Source organism: Charadrius vociferus, unplaced genomic scaffold (genome assembly GCF_000708025.1).
Source record: "Charadrius vociferus isolate BGI_N301 unplaced genomic scaffold, ASM70802v2 scaffold390, whole genome shotgun sequence".
Taxonomy (NCBI): domain Eukaryota; kingdom Metazoa; phylum Chordata; class Aves; order Charadriiformes; family Charadriidae; genus Charadrius; species Charadrius vociferus.
Genome location: NW_009646433.1, coordinates 651468 through 672253, shown reverse-complemented (window position 1 = coordinate 672253; position 20786 = coordinate 651468). Strand labels below are relative to the sequence as shown.

At 45.9% G+C, this 20786-nt stretch overlaps 1 protein-coding gene across 1 annotated transcript in view; it reads left to right on the top strand.

The window, feature by feature from the left end:
* Positions 1–20786, top strand: part of PRKG1 (protein kinase, cGMP-dependent, type I) — a 517290-nt gene that overhangs the window by 494434 nt on the left and 2070 nt on the right. Inside the window, exons 12-18 of the mRNA XM_009881637.1 lie at positions 6683–6822; positions 11145–11234; positions 13517–13658; positions 15776–15939; positions 16941–17063; positions 17162–17224; positions 18196–18262. Of these exons, the coding sequence (XP_009879939.1) occupies positions 6683–6822; positions 11145–11234; positions 13517–13658; positions 15776–15939; positions 16941–17063; positions 17162–17224; positions 18196–18262 (789 nt within the window). The remainder of the gene's footprint in view (positions 1–6682; positions 6823–11144; positions 11235–13516; positions 13659–15775; positions 15940–16940; positions 17064–17161; positions 17225–18195; positions 18263–20786) is intronic.

Genomic DNA, 20786 nt, shown 5'->3' with positions numbered 1-20786 from the left:
ATTTAGGACTGAAAGCGTGCTGTACTCTTTTGCTGAAGAGTTGGGGGGGGGGGAGAAGTCGCCGCTTTGTTCGTGCGGCGTTTCAGCTGTTGGGATTAGGAGGGCTCAGCTTGCGAGTGCTGCGCTCAGCAACAGCTGCTGCTATTTTTGTGGGTTCGAACGTGTCTAGCTGGGAAACGGCGGAAAATAAAGGACCTCGGCCATACCCAGCAAGCGCGAGCGTTTGCAGTTCAGTTCCCGAGTGCCGCGGTCGAGCCGGTTATTATCTAAGGTGATAGAAAGATATTCGCATTTTGTGATCGCACAGGTTTCTGCCTCCGTTATATCCGAATAACACACATATAGCAAAATGCACAGCATTTGGAAAAGCATCTTTGTTGTTGTAGAGGTATGGCCATGCCCACATGGGGAGTTGAATGGGAGGCGCGAGCAACAAGAACTTTGTGTGCGAGTCGTGGACACAAGAGTTCAAGAAAAGCGTCTGTCCAGCTCCTAAAAGCCGTTAACTGCGTCTTTAGGGAAAAAAAGCCACATTTCCAGAGTAAACGAAGTATTTTTCACTTGCACAAACTCCGCTCCCTGGGTGTTCCCGTTTAGCTGGGAGCTCGGCCAGCTCCCTTGAAGACCAGCAGAAAATGCTCCTGAGCGAGGTTTTTGTGAGCGCGGCGTCCAGACGCTGCGAAAGTTCGCATTCAAATACCTCCATTGTATCAGTGAGAAGAAATCCGGAGATTTTTGCATGGCAAACACCATTCCAGTTGGAACCTCTGTGTAGCTGCCAGAATGAAGGCAGGATAAACTATAACTATAAATATGTGTTCAGCTCTGCTTTCACGCCCTTGGGTCTGCTGCTCTTTCGTGGCTTCAGGGAGTCTGCACAGGGTACAGTAGTGGCAAATACTATCTGCAGCAGCTCCTTGGAGAAAAAAAAACACAATAGTAGAGCTTCTTAGAAAACCCACAGCCATGCAAGAGCTGTAACCCACAGACGCGACGTCTGCGGTAAATGGGAATTCAGAAAAATCAGAAGTTCTCTGCTGTCTTCTCCTAGAAGGAGATCATGCAGGAGTAGAAGATGACAGGGCACGAATGAGAGAGATGCAGTGAAAATAGCGTATTTTCAGGCTAGCTGTGGCAAGGTTCAGGCACCTCACTAGTCTTCACTGGAAATAAATCCTTCTTTGGGGGATTGTTGTACGTTCTGGGAAATATTTATTAACGTTTACAGTTTCTCAAGGTCAGCTTGCATTGTATCGGTTCAGCTCTCACCGGAGTTGCACGGAAGTCGCTCTCATTGCAGACCATATATAATACATTTATATGATTTATAGTAAATAGAGGCAGAGAAAGAGGAAGGATAAGAAGCGTACAGATACACCCGTTTACACTTTTTTCCATCGAGGTCTGGATTTTGTCTCATCAATATCCATTTTCCCGGAAAGTCTGAAAAAGCACTAAGGTGTAAAACCGTGTTTATTTGTAGATGAATTATATCTGTGTTTAAAAAATAAAAAATAAAAATCAAGCCTCCGGCGCACTGTGTGTTTTGGAAGTTGCAGAAGTTTATACATCGTAAAGCAAAGCGACGCTTTTGGAGCTGTTCCAACATTTTCATATAAACACGGGGAGCCCAGGAGAAGCCAGGTGAGGTCTAACGAAACAAGGGCTTAGAAAAGCAAGAGAGCCCTGATCTCTTCTCTTTCTCTTGTCCTCCTTCTTCTCCTTCTCCTCTCCATCTCTCCTCCTTCTCCTCTTCTTTTCTCTTCCTCTTGTCCCCTGCATTTGCATCTTGTCCCAATCTTGTAGCGTTCCTCTTCTGCTCAACTCGCTACCAAGACACCTTCACCCCCTTCCTAATGGACTTTTTAAAGTTTCTTTACTGAAACAGCGTTATTTTCTCAACGCTGAAAAGTTAAAGGTAGTCCTGTGAACTCAACTCATTAGCAGCAAAACGAAGCCCTTTTCCATGCCATGTCCTCGTGTCCTCTTCAAGGGAACTTCTCTTTGAAGGTATTTTCAGATAGTGACCCATCTGTTTGGGTTCTCTCTGGGGTAGCTTTGTCACGATGACTCAGGCTGCCAAAAAAACACCTGGTGACATGGGAATGGGGCACCACGCTGAAGCACAGCCAAAGGCCGTGACACAAGCCAGACGATGCTACCAACACAACTGCAAAGCATGTGAGGATAGGGCAGCTGGCTGTGGGGCTAGCACAGAAGAACGCCACTTGCTTCAACTCCTGTCCACCCCAATGTTGTGGGGCTTCCTTGCTTCAGAGGTCTGGTGGGTGTCACACATGGAAGACAGGAGTAGCTGCCTCTTCATGAGGTTGGCAATCGCTGTGAGCTGGTGCAATAGGAAGGGGTAAAAGATGGAGGAGTCTGACTCTTTCCATGTAGCCCTGTCCAGTTAGTACCTGCTGGTTGAAGATGCCATCGTTGCAGTGCTTGTACCAGAATATTTTGCAAAATATCACAGAATGGTTTAGATTTGAAGGGACCTTAAAGATCATCCAGTTCCACCCCCCCTGCCCTGAGCAGGGACACCTCCCACCAGCCCAGGTTGGTTACCCTGCATCCATTCTCCTAGCAGTTCGGCTGCTCTTGGAGAAGAGCAATTGAAACTCAAGGCTCCAGCAGGTCTCCACCAAATCAATAGTCCTTTGAATCAATAGCCTTTGAAATATAAGATGTTGCTTCCAAGTGAGTGAAAGCTGATCTCCTGAGCTGTGTAGCTCCTTTGCAAACCACCTTCCATGGAAAACTGCACGCTTTTCCCTCTCTGAAGCATTTAGAAGATTTTTGTGGTGGGTTTCTTTGGGAAGCTAAGCTTCCTGCCCAACGTACCCCCCTCCTTCTGAGCCGAGAGTCGAAATCCTTGCGGCTTCTGTGGCTCCGGGGGCTATTTTTCTCATTATAATTGAAGGACAGGGTGTTCTCAGCAGCCCAGTCTCATCTTCTCAACATTAATCCTTTTTTTTTTTTTTTTAAATAAAAAGACCAGGTGACTCCTGGATGGTTTTTTTTCTACTTTTGAAATGAGATTGGGATTAGACATGTTTTTTTGTTTTTTCCTATTAACTATCGTGAGCTTAATAATAAAAATGACTGTTTGTAAAAATACTAGAAATGACCTGGAGCTCCCCAGCTTTACATCCCAAAAATAGTTCTCACAGTTACCCCGTTTGGCAGAAACACCGGCGCAAGGGCAGGACTCAGGCAGGTTGAACAAGGAGGACAAGTTTGCAGGATTCATTCTCCAGGTGGACAACCGGGTGACCCAAAATGTAAGCCTTAGAATTTGTACCTCGGCAACTCGTTTTGGTGCGTCGGCACATTTAACGCAAAATTAATCCCCACCTTCCCGCGTTCTCAAACTCTCCCGAATCCTCTGCCTTATGAAGCACGACAGGGGTGGGAATGGAAAATGGATCGAAATTCTCCTGTGGCATTAGGTCAAAGTCTTGCATTAGCTAATTGTAGCCGCCTGATTGTTCTATATTTAAACAATTGTGGCAGTGATAACATCATCCAACACCAAATAAAATCACTGCTGCCTTCTTCCTTACAGTAATTTCCTTTTCTGTACTTACTTTGAAGCTGTGCAGGTGCGTATAGGGAAGCAAGTTACTTCCCCAGACTCTCCATCGTGTGCCCAGGCATCCCTGAAAAAACAGTAATTGAGGAAAGAAGTAGCTTTTTTTAATGAAAGACGCAAAAATTAGGTAGTCAGAATCCGTGGTATTAAAATGCTAATACCATAAGGGGACCCATTGGGATTTATTCCTACTACCCTATATTGTAAGATATTGGAATTTATTTATCTGAGCCTCCACCAGGTGGTTGTGTTTATTTTTATCACTGTACAGATTAACATTAGGAAAATAGGAATGTGTTTCAAGGAAGTTTAGAGTGCTAGATAACCTTTTTATTTTCTTTGCTTTTTTTTTAATGTTTCACATCCCAATTGACCAGGAAACGTTCAAATGTGCTACTGGAGCTACTTTGTTGGTTCCGCTGTTCATTATTATTTGTCTGTGGACAACCTGACCTTAAAAGTTACAGGCCGAAAGAAAAAAGTCTGATCTGTAATATCTAATAGGGATTTGCACGGACTTTTGCTTGAAATAATTTTGTGGCAGCTGATTGCGCTTCTCTATCACCCGATGGACAGGTCTGATGGGAAACCACACAATCTGGATTATCATCGAAATCAAGGGGGATAAGTTCTCTAGAAGTATATTCTTAGTCATATTAAACCTTAATTTTTATTTTTATTTTTTTCAAGTTTTGGTAAATTCTGCTCAGCCCAGATTTTACCTTAACTTTCATCATGTCTTCATGTCACCTCACGCCTCTCCCTGCTCCCGCTGAAACAGCCTGGTTCGGTTTAGGTGGGATAATACCAAATAACTCAGTTCAAACAGTTGAACGAAAGCCCATACGCCGTTTATTCAAAATGAAACAAACAAAAAGAACCCCAAACCGAAAAATGTTTTTATGGCTTTCATTTCATAAATGCAGAATTTCTTTCTGCTTTGAGCTCTGGTCAAACCACATATCGAAGGCAGTTCCCTGTAGCACCAGTTCAAATAAAGCTCTAGTGTGTAGGTGGGGAAAACTGTTTTTATTTTAATGTGGGTTGTTTAGGTCTTTGTACCCTGAACGTTAAACGGCAAACGCAGGCATTGCGCAAAGTTAATAATTACGAGTCTCAGTGTGAAATGCAGAATAGTGCCTTTGGAAGAGGAAAAGTTTCATGTGGACTTCGAGGTTCTTGTGGCTGCAGGGAAAATAAGAAGCCACAAATCTGGGGACTGAACCCCCAAGTGGTTTTAAAGCAGATGGATAACTACATGCATACATATATACATATGTGCCTATATATATGCATTTAGATGTATACACACACACACACACACTTGAGCCCACCAATATTGCGCCAAAAGCAGTGAATACAAACCTGCTCATGAGACCCTGGAGCAGCAAGGTGCTTCTCTGAAAGCAGTAGCAAAACGGTGGTAAAATTAAGACATTTTTCTCCCCTGGTATTTGGTGAAAGATGAGAGGAATCTGAGCAAGTTCAACCCATCTTCAGGTTTTTCCTAACTTTATTAAAATCATAGAATCATAGAATCGTCTAGGTTGGAAGAGACCCTTGGGATCATCGAGTCCAACCACCTCCCCTACTCTACAAAGTTCTCCCCTACACCATATCCCCCAACACCACATCTAAACGGCTCTTAAACACATCCAGGGATGGTGACTCAACCTCCTCCCTGGGCAGCCTATTCCAAATCTTAAACCGTGTCAACACAAACGATGTTCCGTGAGGTTCTGCAGCTTCTTTTCTGGCAAGCAAGCGGGCAGGCATGGTTTATGGTGGTGACGTGGGTGACGATGTCTGTGTTTTGGGCCATTGTAGATGAAACCGCTGAAAGAGCACGAATAAATCAAAGAACTTACAATGAAGACTTTGGCCGTAGATGAGTGGGTTCTCATTTATTAGGGTTTATTTCTGAAGCACTTGTAGTGGTGTTGGGAATGTCTTTGCCAGCTGAGAATCGGCCTTTGGGGTTTGGTTTCCCTAAGCTATGTGTCTTTGTTGACATTTGAACACCAGTTTGATTTCTGGCAAAGATGGGATGCTGAGGATATCATCCCCCCTTGCGTTTTCCCCATTACATGAACAAAGCAAACATGGAGGAAACTGTTCAAGGTTATGGTACGCAGCCTGGGAAAAGCATGGAAGGTGCTGTGTCTCGTATCAGCCCACATTTCGGTCGCCAAGAAAATCTAAAAATAGATATTACATTAAATAAATTGCGGTGGCATGAACGTTGGCTCCTAACCTAAAAGGCAAGCTGGGTTTCTGATGGGGCTTGACGACAGACAAGCCGCTTGTCTGCTGGCTGAAGCCGAATTCCTGCAAGAAAAGCAAAATAGAAGTCGCCAAATGGCACCTCTTACTATAAAGGGGGAAAAGCATTTAACTGGCAATATTATTGCAAGCAGCTGCTGGGGGAATTTAGCAAAGAGGTCTGGTAGGTCAACAACGAGGTTCCTTTCTCGTTTGGTGGTGACTAAGAGGGGATGGCCAAGATGGAAAGGATGGCTGCGTTCCAGCTGCCTTTGGGATGGGTACCGGTCCCTCGGGGCAGGCTGGGGATGGCTCAGGGTTCAGAAGTTACCAGGGGAACGCCAGCAAACAAGCAAACAATTCCCTCCAACCCCGTCCGGGGAAAATCAGGCTAAAAATAGGCTGCTGAGGCTTAAGGTTAAAAGTAAAGACGTGACCGAGCAGTGCCGTTGAAAAGGCAGCTCCGCTCATCCTCTACAAACATCCAAGGACTGCATTTCCCTGCCAGAGCCGGTGCGTTTCTTACTAGCTATGGAAACAGACTTTGTGAAAGTTGTGCATTTGCTCACAATGTCTTCCGACGTGAGCGTAACGCTGACAGTTGGGTTCTCCCTAAAACCCAAGGAGGCTTGGGAATGGCTTTTCAACTTAGCAATAGGCCAAGCATTTAGAAATCTGGTTCAAGTGAATGTGATGACTGAAGAGGTGAGAGGACTTGTTTGAAGCGGTGGGATTAGCAGGTCTCCATGCGGTGGGGCTGTCACAGCTCGGCGGGGGGATGTGCCCTGCTTCTAACCGTTGCGTTTGCCCGCTTTACCCCAGGTCCAGCTGAAAAGCGAAGAATCGAAAACGTTTGCCATGAAAATACTGAAGAAGCGTCACATCGTGGACACGAGGCAGCAAGAGCACATCCGCTCGGAGAAGCAGATCATGCAGAGCGCGCACTCGGACTTCATCGTGAGGTACCGTCCCTCCGCCTTTGCGCGCTGCTGTGGGGGAGCGAAGCACAGCCAATCTCAGCATTTCATAACACCACACATGGATCATCCATCACTAGAAAAACCTTTTAACCACACCTCCCCTGCAAGGGACTTCAGAAACAGGGCAAGGAATAAGGTCTCCTCTGGGCCAATGTGAGATTACCCTGCCCATGGGGGACATCTGCCGTGTCTTAGCGGGTTTGCTTTGTCCCCGTGCTACGTTCATGTGGCTCCGGGTGCGAGCACAGCCCCAGCCCGCAGCGTGGGCAGAGCTTGCCGATGCCAGCAGGTGATGCTCCATGTAGACGCACACGGCATGATTCGGCCTCGCCCCCGCTCAAGGTCAATATTCCTCTTTTTTCCGCATTTCTGAATTTTCCTTCCCACAAAGAGAAGCTGGAAGGCAGGGTTTAATCTTTTGAGATCACACGCTGCCACGTGAATAAATAGTTGTATCCAACGCTTCTCTTGAGGGTGTATTCGATAGATCCAGCTCAGTGTCCCTTGACTCATCGTGGGCAAGTGCACTAAAACCTAAGCAGATGCAGTTCTTCAGTGAATAAAATCTGGTGCCGGGCATTTTTTGTGTGTTTTAACCCTAATAGCAGAGTTACCCGACCCTATAGTTGAGGTCGGGATAAGAGCAGTGGGTGGTGAGGACTTCTGGTGGGGCGATGCATTTCACCCAACTGGAGGGACCTAAAAGGGCAGCCGCTCGCCTGAGCCAAGGGTGCGCCTCCCACCCTGGAAGAGATGCCTTTGGCCGGAGGACATCAACCCCGCTCCCAAAAATTGCTGCCGGGAGACATAGTAACCCGGGGGCGAAATCAAATCCCCTCCATAAAAACACGAAGGCCCAAGCGCTTGGGCGGGGGAAGGCCACCCATCAGTCGCTAAGGGGGTGTTTCCTTCCCGGGCTGATCCCTGGGATTCCCCGGAGCTGGCGGCTTCGCCTCTGATTCATGGGTGACAACTGCAGCCCCGACGCCCTGCCCGGCTGCCGTTTCCTTCACGCTCTTAATATTCGATTCGCGACCGAGCCCCCGTTACCTAGGCTAGAGCCAAATCTATCCCTATTTATAGGCTATTTCAGACTATAGATTTATTTTCTGAAGCTTGCGCTGGTCTCGGGATGGGGGTGTAAAGGGAGGTGAAGCGCGGGGCCAGCCAAGTGGAGGGACGTTTTGACACCGTTTCCAGAAATACTTCCTCCTAAATAAAAAAGCTGCAAATGTTTCCTGACAGAGCCGCTGATAGTCATAGCTAATAAAAGAAATAACTCTCCTTTCCCACTTTTTATTCTTCCAGTAGACAGGTGGAAAAAAAAAAGGATGTGTTAGCCGGAGGTCTTTTCATCCCATATCACGCACTATTTCCCATCCTTTGCAGTAAGAAGCCTCACTTAACTATTTTTAATACCCCATGGAAATCCTGCTCTGGGAAGGGACTTTCTAAGTCATAAAGTCCAACCTTTTGCTATCGCATGTCCCACAGCTAGAAAATCCTCTCCCCCTCTGGTTTATCAAACTCTGCATCTGCATTTCCCCCTCATTACTCCTTTTGCGCATCCGTGAGGATTTGAAGTTGTTATAACTTCTATCCTAAAATTATCCGTAATCTGTTTATGCCCTTTCTTGGGCCAGCTGGGATAATATTTTTCTGGGAATCGTATCGCTTCAGTAGATTAATCGTGTTTTGAGATGTCATGTGAAAGGTGGGTTTAAAATTATCTTGGAACAAGGATGCGGCCCCTGGGATATCAGAACGGGAAGGGCAAAATTACCAAAGAACTCGATTATTTTCGTAATTCATCATGAAACAGTTTGTTAAAAATCTTTGAAGAAATAGTTCAGTTTGGTTATTAAAATGCATTCAAGCGGGTAAAAGAAGCAGAAAAGGCCAAGCCCCACTGAATAAAAATTTACTCGTAGATAAACTAAGAATCTCGGAGAGCAAAACGCTCCGGGTTTGGTAAAGGGCCAAACAAGTGTTGAGCAGGATTTGCAAATATTTAGATGAGTAAGAAAATAAATAAATAAATAAATAAACCAAATACTGTGACATTTCAAACTTAAGGCTGCTTGATCTACTAAAATAGTGTGGTTTCATCATATATAAACTTTATGCTTCCATTATAGGAGATAAATAATATTTTTAATTTTTTTTTTTTGCATGTTTTAGGCCAGATCTGATCCCTGTAAAATGTTCTGAAAAGCAGTTTCTCCGCAGGGCTGCCTTAACTAGAGAAAGTAAAGCCTTATTTCAATAGCATTTAAATCACCGAGCAATTAAAAATACTTAATTACTCATATTCTGGATTCTTGAATATGTAGATTTCTTAATACAGGTGAAATGTTTATTGAAATCATATTGGAATATATTGAAATATATTGTGTCCAACTGGCAAGAAATAGGATTTTTTTTTGTTAAACCCATAAATTTTAACCATGTGAAAGGGTCAGAAAGTTTGTTCCAACTTTTTCTGAGCAGCGCGTTATAACTGAGGTTGTAAACGTCAGTGTAGGTAATAGTAGAGCACGGAAAGATCTGAAACACGGGTTCAATTTTTTCCCTTTAAATTTTGTTGCGGCTGCAGATAGTACCTTTTAGCTGCGGAAGATTTCCCGGGTAGATCAGCCCCCAGCGTATTCGGTCCCCCAAACTCCTGCCTACGTCGCAGCTGCGCCTTCTGGGATCTTTTGCTGTTAAACGTGCCAAAAATATAGCGGGTAACTGCTGCTAAGCTGGGTGCTGGGTGCTACGCAAACACAGACAGGTGCAAATGTTGTCTCGCGTCGTGATGTGAAAGCGTATCGGAGGCAGGCTGGAGCTGCCGGGATGTTTTGCCACCTACCCGAAGTTAATATTTAACGGAATGCCTTCAAAAGGAACCAAATCCTGCTGTGTTTTCCCCCTGGCCCATCACGCAGCGCCGTAAAAGATATAAATAACTGGATTTATCGCTAGCTGGGAAGAGCTAGAATCTGCAAAACCCCCTGTTTTCATTTATATCATGTTGCATCAGCCCTTTAATTTTAAAGTCTTGGATATTCTCACAAATGGAGCGATTACACCACAACAGAATATCCCTCAGCATCCCCTTCTGCTGCAGAGCTCAGATTTTTAAAATTAAATGCTAAACACTGCAGCTGCAAAGAAACCTTTCCAGTATCCACATAGGGCGGTCTCGTTCCTGCAGGTAACCTGAACTGATATACCCACACACATAACGAGAAGTACAAAAGTAGTTCATCGTTAAAATTAAATAAAGCAGTTAATACTGAAATTTCTGTATTTAACTCCCATCATTCCGTAGTTGCAGTTGTTTAATGTATCATATCAGAGAATCATAGAATGGTTTAGGTTGGAAAGGACCTTGAAGATCATCCAGTTCCAACCCCCCTGCCATGGGCAGGGACACCTCCCACCAGCCCAGGTTGCCCAAGGCCACGTCCAGCCTGGCCTTGAACACCTCCAGGGATGGGGCCTCAACAACCTCTCTGGGCAACCTGTGCCAGTGCCTCACCACCCTTACAGTGAAAACCTTCTTCCTAATGTAATAATCTAAACCTGCCCTCTTCCAGTTTACAGCCATTCCCCCTCGTCCAAAATAGAGCACAGGTTTTACTGAACAGTTTAGATGGGACTTGAGAAGGAGGACAGGTTCATAAACCCTTTAGTCACACTCCCCTTTCAGTCCCTGGGAAGAAGAGGATGAGTGCTTTTAGATGCCTACATGTCAGCAGGTTGTCTTTAAGCTGTCCAAATCAGTGGGTTTAAGTTCTGTCATGAAGCACAAATTGGGCGACGCTCCTTCGAGATGGTTAAATGGAAGGCAGACTGCAGGTCTGCAGCCGGACTCTGTAGCGTGAAGAATAAGATGGTATGGACGTTATAAAAAAGGGTAGGAGAACTTCTCTTTCAAGCACATCTGGAAAGCCAGGTGTCAGGTTGTGCCATGAGAAATGGTAGATTTTATACGTAGCACCCGGAATAGTGGTGACCTCTTCTTCTGAGGTCTGCGATACACTTCACCGCTCAGATGCCCATCCTTTTCTGCTCAAATATTTCCCACCTGAGAAGAGACATGGAAATGATACTCTTAAATGTAGCACTAGCTCTGAAGGATACTCCAGGATGAAGGCTTGGGGGTTGGACTAGATGATCTCCAGAGGTCCCTTCCAACCCTGACCATTCTGTGATACTTGCTGGGATGAAGTGCACAGTCCGTGAGAAGCAGGAACACTTGGGGCCTTTGCTTGTATGGTGGGTTTATTCCTGATTTTCTTGTTTGCCAACGACAGGCTCTACAGGACGTTCAAGGACAGCAAGTACCTGTACATGCTGATGGAAGCCTGCCTAGGTGGAGAGCTCTGGACAATTCTCAGGGACAGGTGAGTTTTGAGAAACGTGAAAAGCAGAATGTTTTCTAATATGCCTCCGGATAACCAAAGGTCTTTATCTTTCACGGAAAAATCTGCATCTTACCATGCTACGTTTAATTTAAGAGCCCAGAAAGGCGAGGATATATTTTTTCTCCTACGCATTTAACTAGAGACAAAGCGAATCCAGTCATATGTGACCATAAAGACTGATGTAGGTTTCATCCAACACGTACAAAGCTTTGTGCAAGTGGAGGTGTACCCACAGCTACTTTCTCATGGCCTCTCTGAAAAAATATAACGGTAGTGATGGTAGCGATGGTGGCCACGTGATAAATAGCATCGACAAGTCTTTGACTGCCCTTTCCCCATATCTCGATCTCTGAAGGGTACCCCTAAATAACCGGCAGCATATTTTAATTTTAATTCAGTTTATTTATTTATTTATTTATTTATTCCCTAGAACAATAACTTTTTACAACCTCAGGAATCGCGGCTGTGTCCTCGGTGCCCGTGCTACCGTTTCTCATGTTTGAGAGCCTGGCTGGAGGCTCAGCCACTTTATAGAGATACATCAGACTGTCCTAAGGGTGACAAAGACTTTGGGCACCACGTCTGATGGCAGAGAATGACCCTGCAGGGTGCGACCAGGCGTTGCAGGAGGTGCAAAGTCAAGGCCAGTCTTGCTGAGTTCTTGCAAGACATGATCTGGAGATGTGGTCCTTCCACTGCGGGACCTTTAGGCATTGCTGTCATGGCCATTATAGACTCTGGACTTCAAAACCAAAGCCCTAAGGTGGCAGTGGTGTTAGGGACATTCACAGTTGCGAATGAAATCCATGGGAAAGTGCGTTTTCAAGGTGAAAAATGCAGACTTCTTCAAAGACTTCTGAAAAATCACAGTTTCCCATCCCAGAGAAAGACCTCTTGTTTTCATCTTAGTGTTTGCTCCTCTGCCCACCCACCTCTATCACAGAGGAAATGTGATAAACAACGTCTATTAATATTTCTGAATATCGATGACGCGGTCAGGTATGATAGCGCTGAGCGGGAGGAAATCCCTAGTTCTGCGTGGGCTTTTAGTCCAGGTATCGCACGTTAAATGAGTGGCCGCTCATCAAAAAGTGGGAAATGGCATCGTGCATCAAAGCCACACCCTGCAAGGAGCGCTACGCGGTCGGGACACAGAAATGCCATGGAAAAAAAATAGGAAAGCATGTAATTATATACAGTATTGTATATAATGCCAGAGTTCCTGGTGTTTCCTGCCCTGGGAGGGTTTCACCTGGCGGCGTTGGGTTGTGGTTGTGTGGGGGGAGGTGGCAGGTGGGTTGCGTGGATGGACGTGGGATGTGCACGCAATACGCCTGTGGGGCAGGAAAAGATGCGGTGAATCACGTGTAGCTATGTGATAGGCTCATCATCGGAACGTAACTTAATTAAATTTAATTAAAAGTGAAAGAAATGCATCGGGAAGATTGACCTGAAAGCAAAGATTCATTTCTTTTTTGATTACCTAGAACGAATTTTTTGTAGTTCTTCCTTTTTCTAACAGCGTGCCTTCTCCGGACCATTAAAACGAGAAGCGTAGCAAAGTTAGCAGGTGCCAGGTGGTATTTTTCCTCCTCTTTGTCAGAGCTTGATAATTTCGTCTTTAAGTCTCTGGGCTTTAAATTGTGGTTCTGCTGCCACCTAGCTTAGATGCGCCTCTGAGCTCCGCCAGCTCCCACTGCGGGCTCCCAGCAGGCAGGGGGTTATGGTTTGCATCGGAAAACTGGTTGCAAACTGGTGCTGAAACGAGGATCCAAAAGTGCAGTTGATGCTGAATTTGCAATTAACACTTCAGGTCCCAGCAACTGTGATTTTACTGCCTTTTGTCTCGGTTATGAATATTAATTAGTACGGGAGTTCTTGATGCCCACAGCTCCAAATAGCTTTATTACCCGAAAGTCAAGGATTATAATAAAAAATCACCTTTTACTTAGAAGGAATTTGTAAATTTTACTTCTATGAGATGTAATTGTTGAGTAAAACTAAATAATTTTATATTAAATAAATAAAAGTATCCTAGATTTGCATGTTTGATATGAAGGTGGATCGAAGGCAAAGATGCTAACTTCACAAATGGAAATGCAATTAAATTTATATATAAAGGTGAGTTCAGGAAGAGGCACTTCCCAGGTATTAGAGTGATGTTACTGAACTGTATATACATTTTAACCGTAGGATGAGGTCCAGTAAGGGAAAAGATCTACTAATCGCTTTATCCCCTTTCCCTCTCTCGTTTTACACAGAGGTTCGTTTGAGGATTCGACAACCAGGTTTTACACGGCGTGCGTGGTCGAAGCTTTTGCCTATTTGCATTCCAAAGGGATCATTTATAGGGACCTCAAGCCAGAAAACCTCATTCTGGATCATCGAGGTTATGCCAAACTGGTGAGTGCCTGCAACATCTGGTTTGGCCAAAAAAAAGTCACCGCTACTACCGGACAACTGGTGTTAGGGGTAGAGGAGAACATAAGATTAGAGGGTCAGAAGGGAAGTCCACCCACCACCAGGCTGTTTTCCCAACCTCCAGCAGACTGAGGAGGCTCAAGGTACAGCTCAGGTGGGAAACACTAATTCTGGCTTGAAATTGAGATGTGTGGTCCTGAAGGGGAAGTGTTTAGAGAAGAGCATCAAGAGAAATCCACCCAGCTGTTTTGGAGCTACCAGAAGACGTGAAAATAGGTGTCCTAAAATACTGGTGGGAAAGGGGGAGGACTTGGATATGTGGGCTTTAGAGGCGACTGGTGAAACAGGTTTTGCACACTGCTGTTTCTGTGTCAGGTCCTTTGTGCAAGCAAGAAAAAAAGGTGTTCTTAATGGAAATATTAATCATGACCCTGTCATGCCAAGAAATTATTATTATTCATTGCCCTGGACTGTGGTGTTGAACTGTGGCCAACGCAGCTCCTTGCTTTATAAGGGCCACTTGTGTTTTAGCACCAATAACACCAAGACTGATCTGTGCAAACTCCTCTGGGACAATGGCGTAAGGTTCTGCCTGAAACTGCTCTTCCCAGAAGGTCATGGTCCTTCTCGCTGCTGTCCGCCTGTAAGATCCACCTCCTCAAACCAGGGCGGCAGCATGTGCAAGACCTCCACCCCCAAAATTAGGGAGTTACTGATGGGTTTCACGGTGTTGGTTTCTTCACTCATATTTTTTGCCTCAAAAATCACTGTAGAGGTGCCCTGCATGTAAGGTACACTCCAAGTTCCTGGTGAAACCGTGGAAGAAAAGGAAGACTTGCCTTGGTGGGAGGTGTTGGAGGGTGTGGGCACTTGGGAAGCCATCAGTGAAGGACGGGGCAGTGCACTTCTAAAAAGAGCTGCGTCCAAGAGGGGCTGATGCCCTCCCTGAGAGTCACAGATGGGCCGAGGTCTCTGCCTCTCAGCCTGGGGACTCTTCCCTGCCTTTGGGAAGGGAAACTCGGGAGCAGTGTCCACAGGTAGGAGCAGTAAAGTCAAACCATCACCGTCATGGACCTTTGCAGCATGGTGGTAGCCACCGTGTGTCACCGTGACACCAAGCCTAACAAGTGACATCAGATTTTATCCTCTACAGCATTTTGCTAAGGCTGGGGGGGTCCAGCGAGGTGTCCGACGACTGAATAGGATTAGGTGCAGGATGGTCCTTCTCTCTGCCCCAGGAGGATCTGGACTGCGGTTTGTGCTGGTCCCATCACCAACTCCCATTAGAGCTTAGACATTTTGACATTTTGATCTTCGTGGACGCAGCCGTGATAGCAGGAGAAGTGTCCCACATCCCTTGTTGGGGCTGTGACCCCATAGGACATTTTGCTCCGTACCAGTTCAAGGTGTAGGAGCATCTCATGGCCATCAAGGGACAGCAGTGGGTGCTACAGACCACAGCTCTGGGCCAGCACAACGCCGAGGCAGGGGAGGGCAGAGCGGGTAGAGCTAAAAATACAGTAAACCTATTAATCTGGGCTCTGCCTGGGACGGCTTCCCAGTATAATCTGATTTTGCATAGTTGCCAGTCCTATAGTGGCACTGCTATAGGGGAACGCTGAGGTTTGTGAGCCTGATGTTGTACCAGCCTCGGGTAAATTGGGAGAATTGGGAGGCTGCTTATTGTGCTGCATGGCTCTCTGTACTGGGAGAGAAATCTAAACTTTTCAATAGATGCCAAAATGGTCGGTATTTAGCCTAAGTAGTTGCTTGCTCAGGTAAAGGCTGGGAGTTTAAAAATAATAATAATAATAAAAAAAAAATTTAAAGCAAACCAAATCAACCTGTGAAAGAAACCCTCGGTGTTGGCATATGTTCTTCTTCCCTCGTGAGAATCTTCCTTCTGTATTACGAAGGCTAAATCGGCAAAAAGGTCACTGCGGTCGCCTGGTTCTGGAACGACCCCCGATGCTTTAGCTAGGGGAATGTTCCCACGAGGAAACCTCCTTTCTGCTTTGCTTCACTTCAAGAGGAGCGGAGCGCACGGCTGACATTCCCCCTCGTGCTCTGCCCTGATGGTACTCTGCTCCTTTCTGCAGGTCGATTTTGGCTTTGCAAAGAAAATAGGATTTGGAAAGAAAACATGGACTTTTTGTGGAACCCCGGAGTACGTAGCCCCCGAGATCATCCTGAACAAAGGTCACGACATTTCGGCAGACTACTGGTCACTGGGAATCTTAATGTATGAACTCCTGACTGGCAGGTATGGGCATCGGGGCCGGCCCCGCTGGCTGGAAATAGATCTGAATATTTCTGCCGTTGTCACCCTGATTAGGCGAGGGGAAGGTTCAGAGCTGGCGTGTGCTGTAGCGGCACAGCGCCGCGCTGTTCAACCTAATAATTAGTTTTTCCGCTTTAAATCGCAGCTTCCATGCAGACCTCTCGAAGGGCAAGGCACAGGCAGGCTTTTTAGGAAATGCTGTGAAATGACACCAAAAAATTCATTTTTGGCCCTGAGTGAGCTGAAGAGGGTGGGAAAAGGGAAAGGGTTTGGAATTCAGCTAGGGAGGTGCAGTGAGGGGTTGCCACGCGTCTGAAAAGGAGGAGGTAGACCTGACACTATGGGGATTTGAGTCCCCATGTCCGTCCCTTCCCTTATTTAGTTTTGGATGGTTATATTACTGCTGATGTTGGCAGAAGTGGCTTCCTGGCACTTCCTCACCTCATCCCCTGTTGTGCGCTGCCGGGATACAGGAGCTGGAAGAGGATCCATCACCTCAACCTGCTCATCCTTTGGGGCTAGACCCAGGCCCCTGTCCTGTTAAACCAACGGAAGCCTTGTTAATGCCCACTGAAAGCACGTCACAAAATCAAACAGAGAATTAGCCAGCGAGCATTGCTTGGTGCCTTGTTCCTCAGGCTGCTGGGACATGGGCCATCATGGAAAGGAGAGGTTGAGCATATGCTGCTGCAGAAAACATGACTTTGTACTCTTTGGTATCCAACATCACTAAAATCCAGATGGTATCAGAGCTACTTGGCTGAGAAATGGTTGAGATCACAGAAAGCAAAGCCTAGGTGCCTTTTCTCGTTCCAGTAGGGAACTGTTTTGCTTTGTTTGGTTTTGTTGTTTTTTTTTAATCAATCTTCAATGCCATTTTGGGAACTGTTTTGCTTTGTTTGGTTTTGGCTTTTTTTTTAATCAATCTTCAAGCTTCAAGAGACAAGCTTTTAATCTTCTTTATTTTCCTCTCCCCTCTGAAGTCCCCCTTTCTCAGGCCCAGACCCCATGAAGACCTATAACATCATATTAAGGGGAATAGACATGATTGAATTTCCAAAGAAGATTGCCAAAAATGCTGCTAATTTAATTAAAAAACTATGCAGGTAAACACATGAGATATAACCATCGTGATCTTATTTGCAAAGAAATCAGTTGTTCAGAAGGATTAAGAAAGTAACTGATTTTCTTATTCATTTTATAGGGACAATCCATCGGAAAGATTAGGGAACTTGAAAAACGGAGTGAAAGATATCCAAAAGCACAAGTAAGTGTCTTCTCCACCGTCCGTCAGATCCAACCCACAGAAACGCGCATTTCAAGCACTTCTATTTTCTGCAAAACAATACTCTTCTTAAACTCATTTGGCCTTTCCCTTCTAGTGTGCTTTAGGCTGAAATTCCATCAGACTTCTTTTCCCCAGCGTTTTGGTATAGCCGCCAGCCTTTCCCGTGAGCAAAACACGTTGCATGTTGACCACCACGCTTTAACTACACTAATTGCAGAAGAGCGTTTGGAAGCAATCCAACTGGGCCACCGCCTGCTTGGATTTTTTGGGTTTGCAGAATCACTTTCCAAGTTTTTCCTCGATTTCCCTTCCACTCCCCGCCCAACACACTTTCTCTCTACCCGTAAAGTTAATTCATCATCCCTTTTGTCTGATGGGAGAGAGTTGTTAAGGGGTGTCCAATAAGTGTTCATGCTGCTGGAGGGGAACAGGAACAAGTTAGAGATGTCTTGCAGAAGCAGGTTATCTCATCCATCCATGCTGGTCCTTCTCTTCTCCCATCCTCAAAACAGCAGAAGTGGACAGTTTGGGTGGATGGGTTGAAGGCTCAGCTGGGGGCTCATCCACCCACCTGAGCTGCCGTAGTCCGAGCAAACCCAAAGTGCCTGGACCGGGAGGAGGACATCCCTGTGCATGCCCTTAGCTCCCAATGAAGAAAGGACATTAGGGGTCTCATATGGGAGAGATCAACCCAGGACACCTGCAGTGAGGAACGGTTTTCTTCTGAGCGTTGGTAATTTGTACTTGCCATGGTATCACCACACCCTTCATTTTCAGTCCCAAAAAACATATATAAAGATGACAGGAAAAATTATTACGGCTAATTGGACAGTTTGAAGGAGATGACTTCAGGAGATGAAACCCACTGTTTAAGCAATTTGAGTTTGATTTTGTGCTTGAGAGAGATTTTCACCGTATATCTAACTGTTGCATTATTCCCTCCCTTCTAGATGGTTTGAAGGCTTTAACTGGGAAGGGTTACGAAAAGGGACACTGACACCTCCTATAATACCAAGTGTAAGTTTTCCTACGTATTTTTGTCTTCCTGGCCAGTAAGTTTCTTTTACATGAACATTGTGAGCTTCGAGCACTTACACACTGGAGTTAAGTGGCGACAGCATGTACTTTGTTTTCTTCTGAAGACGCTTGAAGAAGTCACGTTAGAGACATTTCCAGCTATACTTGGTCTCCTGGCAGTCTCTTCCAGGGGAAGGCGGTTTGGGGAGGGCATGACTGCAATGAAATGCTCTTTGCAGCAGGAGATCAGGGCAGGATCACTCACTACTACACGTTTTTCTCTTCCTCACCTGCTCCACTTGTTTCTTCATCTACTTTTCACGTTTCAGTGGAGAGCTGCCACTTTTGCCCCTTCTCTTAGATGTGTCCTCTTTCTTTCTCCTTTATTCTTATTTCTTTTGACGAGGTAAGTGGGATTTGTGTGCCATCTCCCTTTTCTTTGGCGTTAACCTTTCCCTCTGTCTTTTCTTTTGTGCTTTTCACCCTTTTTTTTCCCTGCGTCCCTGTCCTACATGAAAAGCCCTGTTACCGCCTCGTTTATGTTTAACTGGGAGCAGCCGCGGAGGGACAGCTCGACTCATTTTCCTTTGGAGCAAAGCTCTTCCTTTGATGTCTTTGTGAGCTCTTTACCCACAAAGCCTGCCGCAAAGGGAAACCAAACAGGATTAGCTGATAGAAATTACCTTGGCCCCTTCTGTTCTGCAGCCTCCACTCCTTGTTTCGACTTAATCCCTTTCTCTCTGTGCCTCTCCGGCGGGATCACCGAGAGAATGACATTAGCCATCGTGTTTAATTGCACCCCGTAGCTCCGTCCGCCCGTGGTCCTGCACCTCCTGCAGCCGCGGCAGGCACGGCTCCAGCGCTAAATCTGCCATCCCCAAGTTTTCTTTGCAGCTATGAAAAAGCAAGAGGGTTTTGCATCCCCCTCCCCTGCCTTTTGCCCTATGGGCTGCAGAAGTCACTGGCAGGCGGTGGGAGAAAGCACGACTTCGCAAGTATCTGACTAAAGCAGGATGCCCAAAGAACATATAAATGTTTTATAAATCAAAACTGTGGGTTTTTTTTTTTTCCCTTAAGCTTCTTTTTAATGACTATTAATTTGTCAGCAGTACTGTTCACCACATTTCAAGTCAGACAACAAAGTCAAGTTTGCTCCTTTACATCCAGCTTCAATTCCTGGTTTACCTCTGCAGGACCTCAGTGTAGCCTGAAAAATGCCCCGTTATGTTTCTCTTAATTGTTTTTAGTGGATTTTTAGTTTAGTAAGATACTGCTTTTACCCGATATACGTATGGACCCTGCATGTCTAACCCTCTGACAGCACAACCAGCAGCAGTGATTTCAGCACTGTCTGCTCTCTAGGGGCATGAATTGCTCCCTGACATCCCCAAGCTGGGACGATGCTCCACCACCAGAAAGGGTCTCTGCTCCTTTGGCATTGCCTACAGGAAGGCCGATCTCCAGCCTATTGTGCAGGAAATGATGTTTTCTTTGCTTTTTCAGTTAGGTCCAACGCAGTAGGAGAAACAGGTTGTGTGAGCACCCGTTTCGCTTCGTTGGTGTTATTTCTTGGCATCATCAAGGCTGTATGTTCATGGATCTGGTGACGTCCTACCAGGGAACATGTCTGTGATTGCTCCCAAGAGCGTGATCAGCTCTCACCCTTTTGGCCAGCACACCACCATCAAGGCTGTCCGAAGTGGACAGGAGCATCCTTCCCTCTTCAGAGGAATCCTTCTTCCAGGACAGCTCAGTGCTGACAGCCATACATTGCCCTAATCCCAATTCAATGCAGCTCATTCTTTCCCAGAGCTCTTAGGGCTATTATCTTCTCTAAACATACACGAGATCCTCTCCAAAACCTGCCTCCATTAACTAGTGAACCTCGTCCACCCCAAAGCTGTCTTTCCTGCTCAGCCTTGTTTTTTCCACAGCCAGCTCAGTTGCTTTGGCAGAAGTCCCAACTGCCAGTAAGGGCCATATCCGAAAAGTGACAGGATTTTAGGAGATCTCAGTTTACAGCCTGCCCCTAGGACATCGCCTCTTGGAGCAGCTGAGCCTCAATACCACCACTTAAGTCTGTGATGAGCTGTCCCGAAAAGCTTCTCCTACTTCTTGACTTCCAAAGACTTGTGCTGTCTTGCATCACAGCTCTTGCCTTTGAGAAGGACGTGGTGGCAGATCTCTGCACCATCATCCATCTCAAGCCCTGACATTGGTAAGCAGCCAGACAGCTGATACTGACATTTGCACTTATCTTCTTGGGTGGACAGGAGATAAATCTAGAGTGTCCCTTCTTGGCCGGAGAGGGCGTTGAGAGGGACGTTTGTTCTCATGTCTCTTGACAGTGAACGGCTGCAGGCCACGTCGGTGACCTGGACCTCAGAGCTGTGGGGAGTCGTACACAACGGCATTAGCACCACATAAAAGTCAATCAGCGGAGTGACAACTCATCCAACCTTTCTTCCCCAAATCATATTTCTTCTAAGAAAAAGAAAACACTCTACATTAGAGATTTTGGATA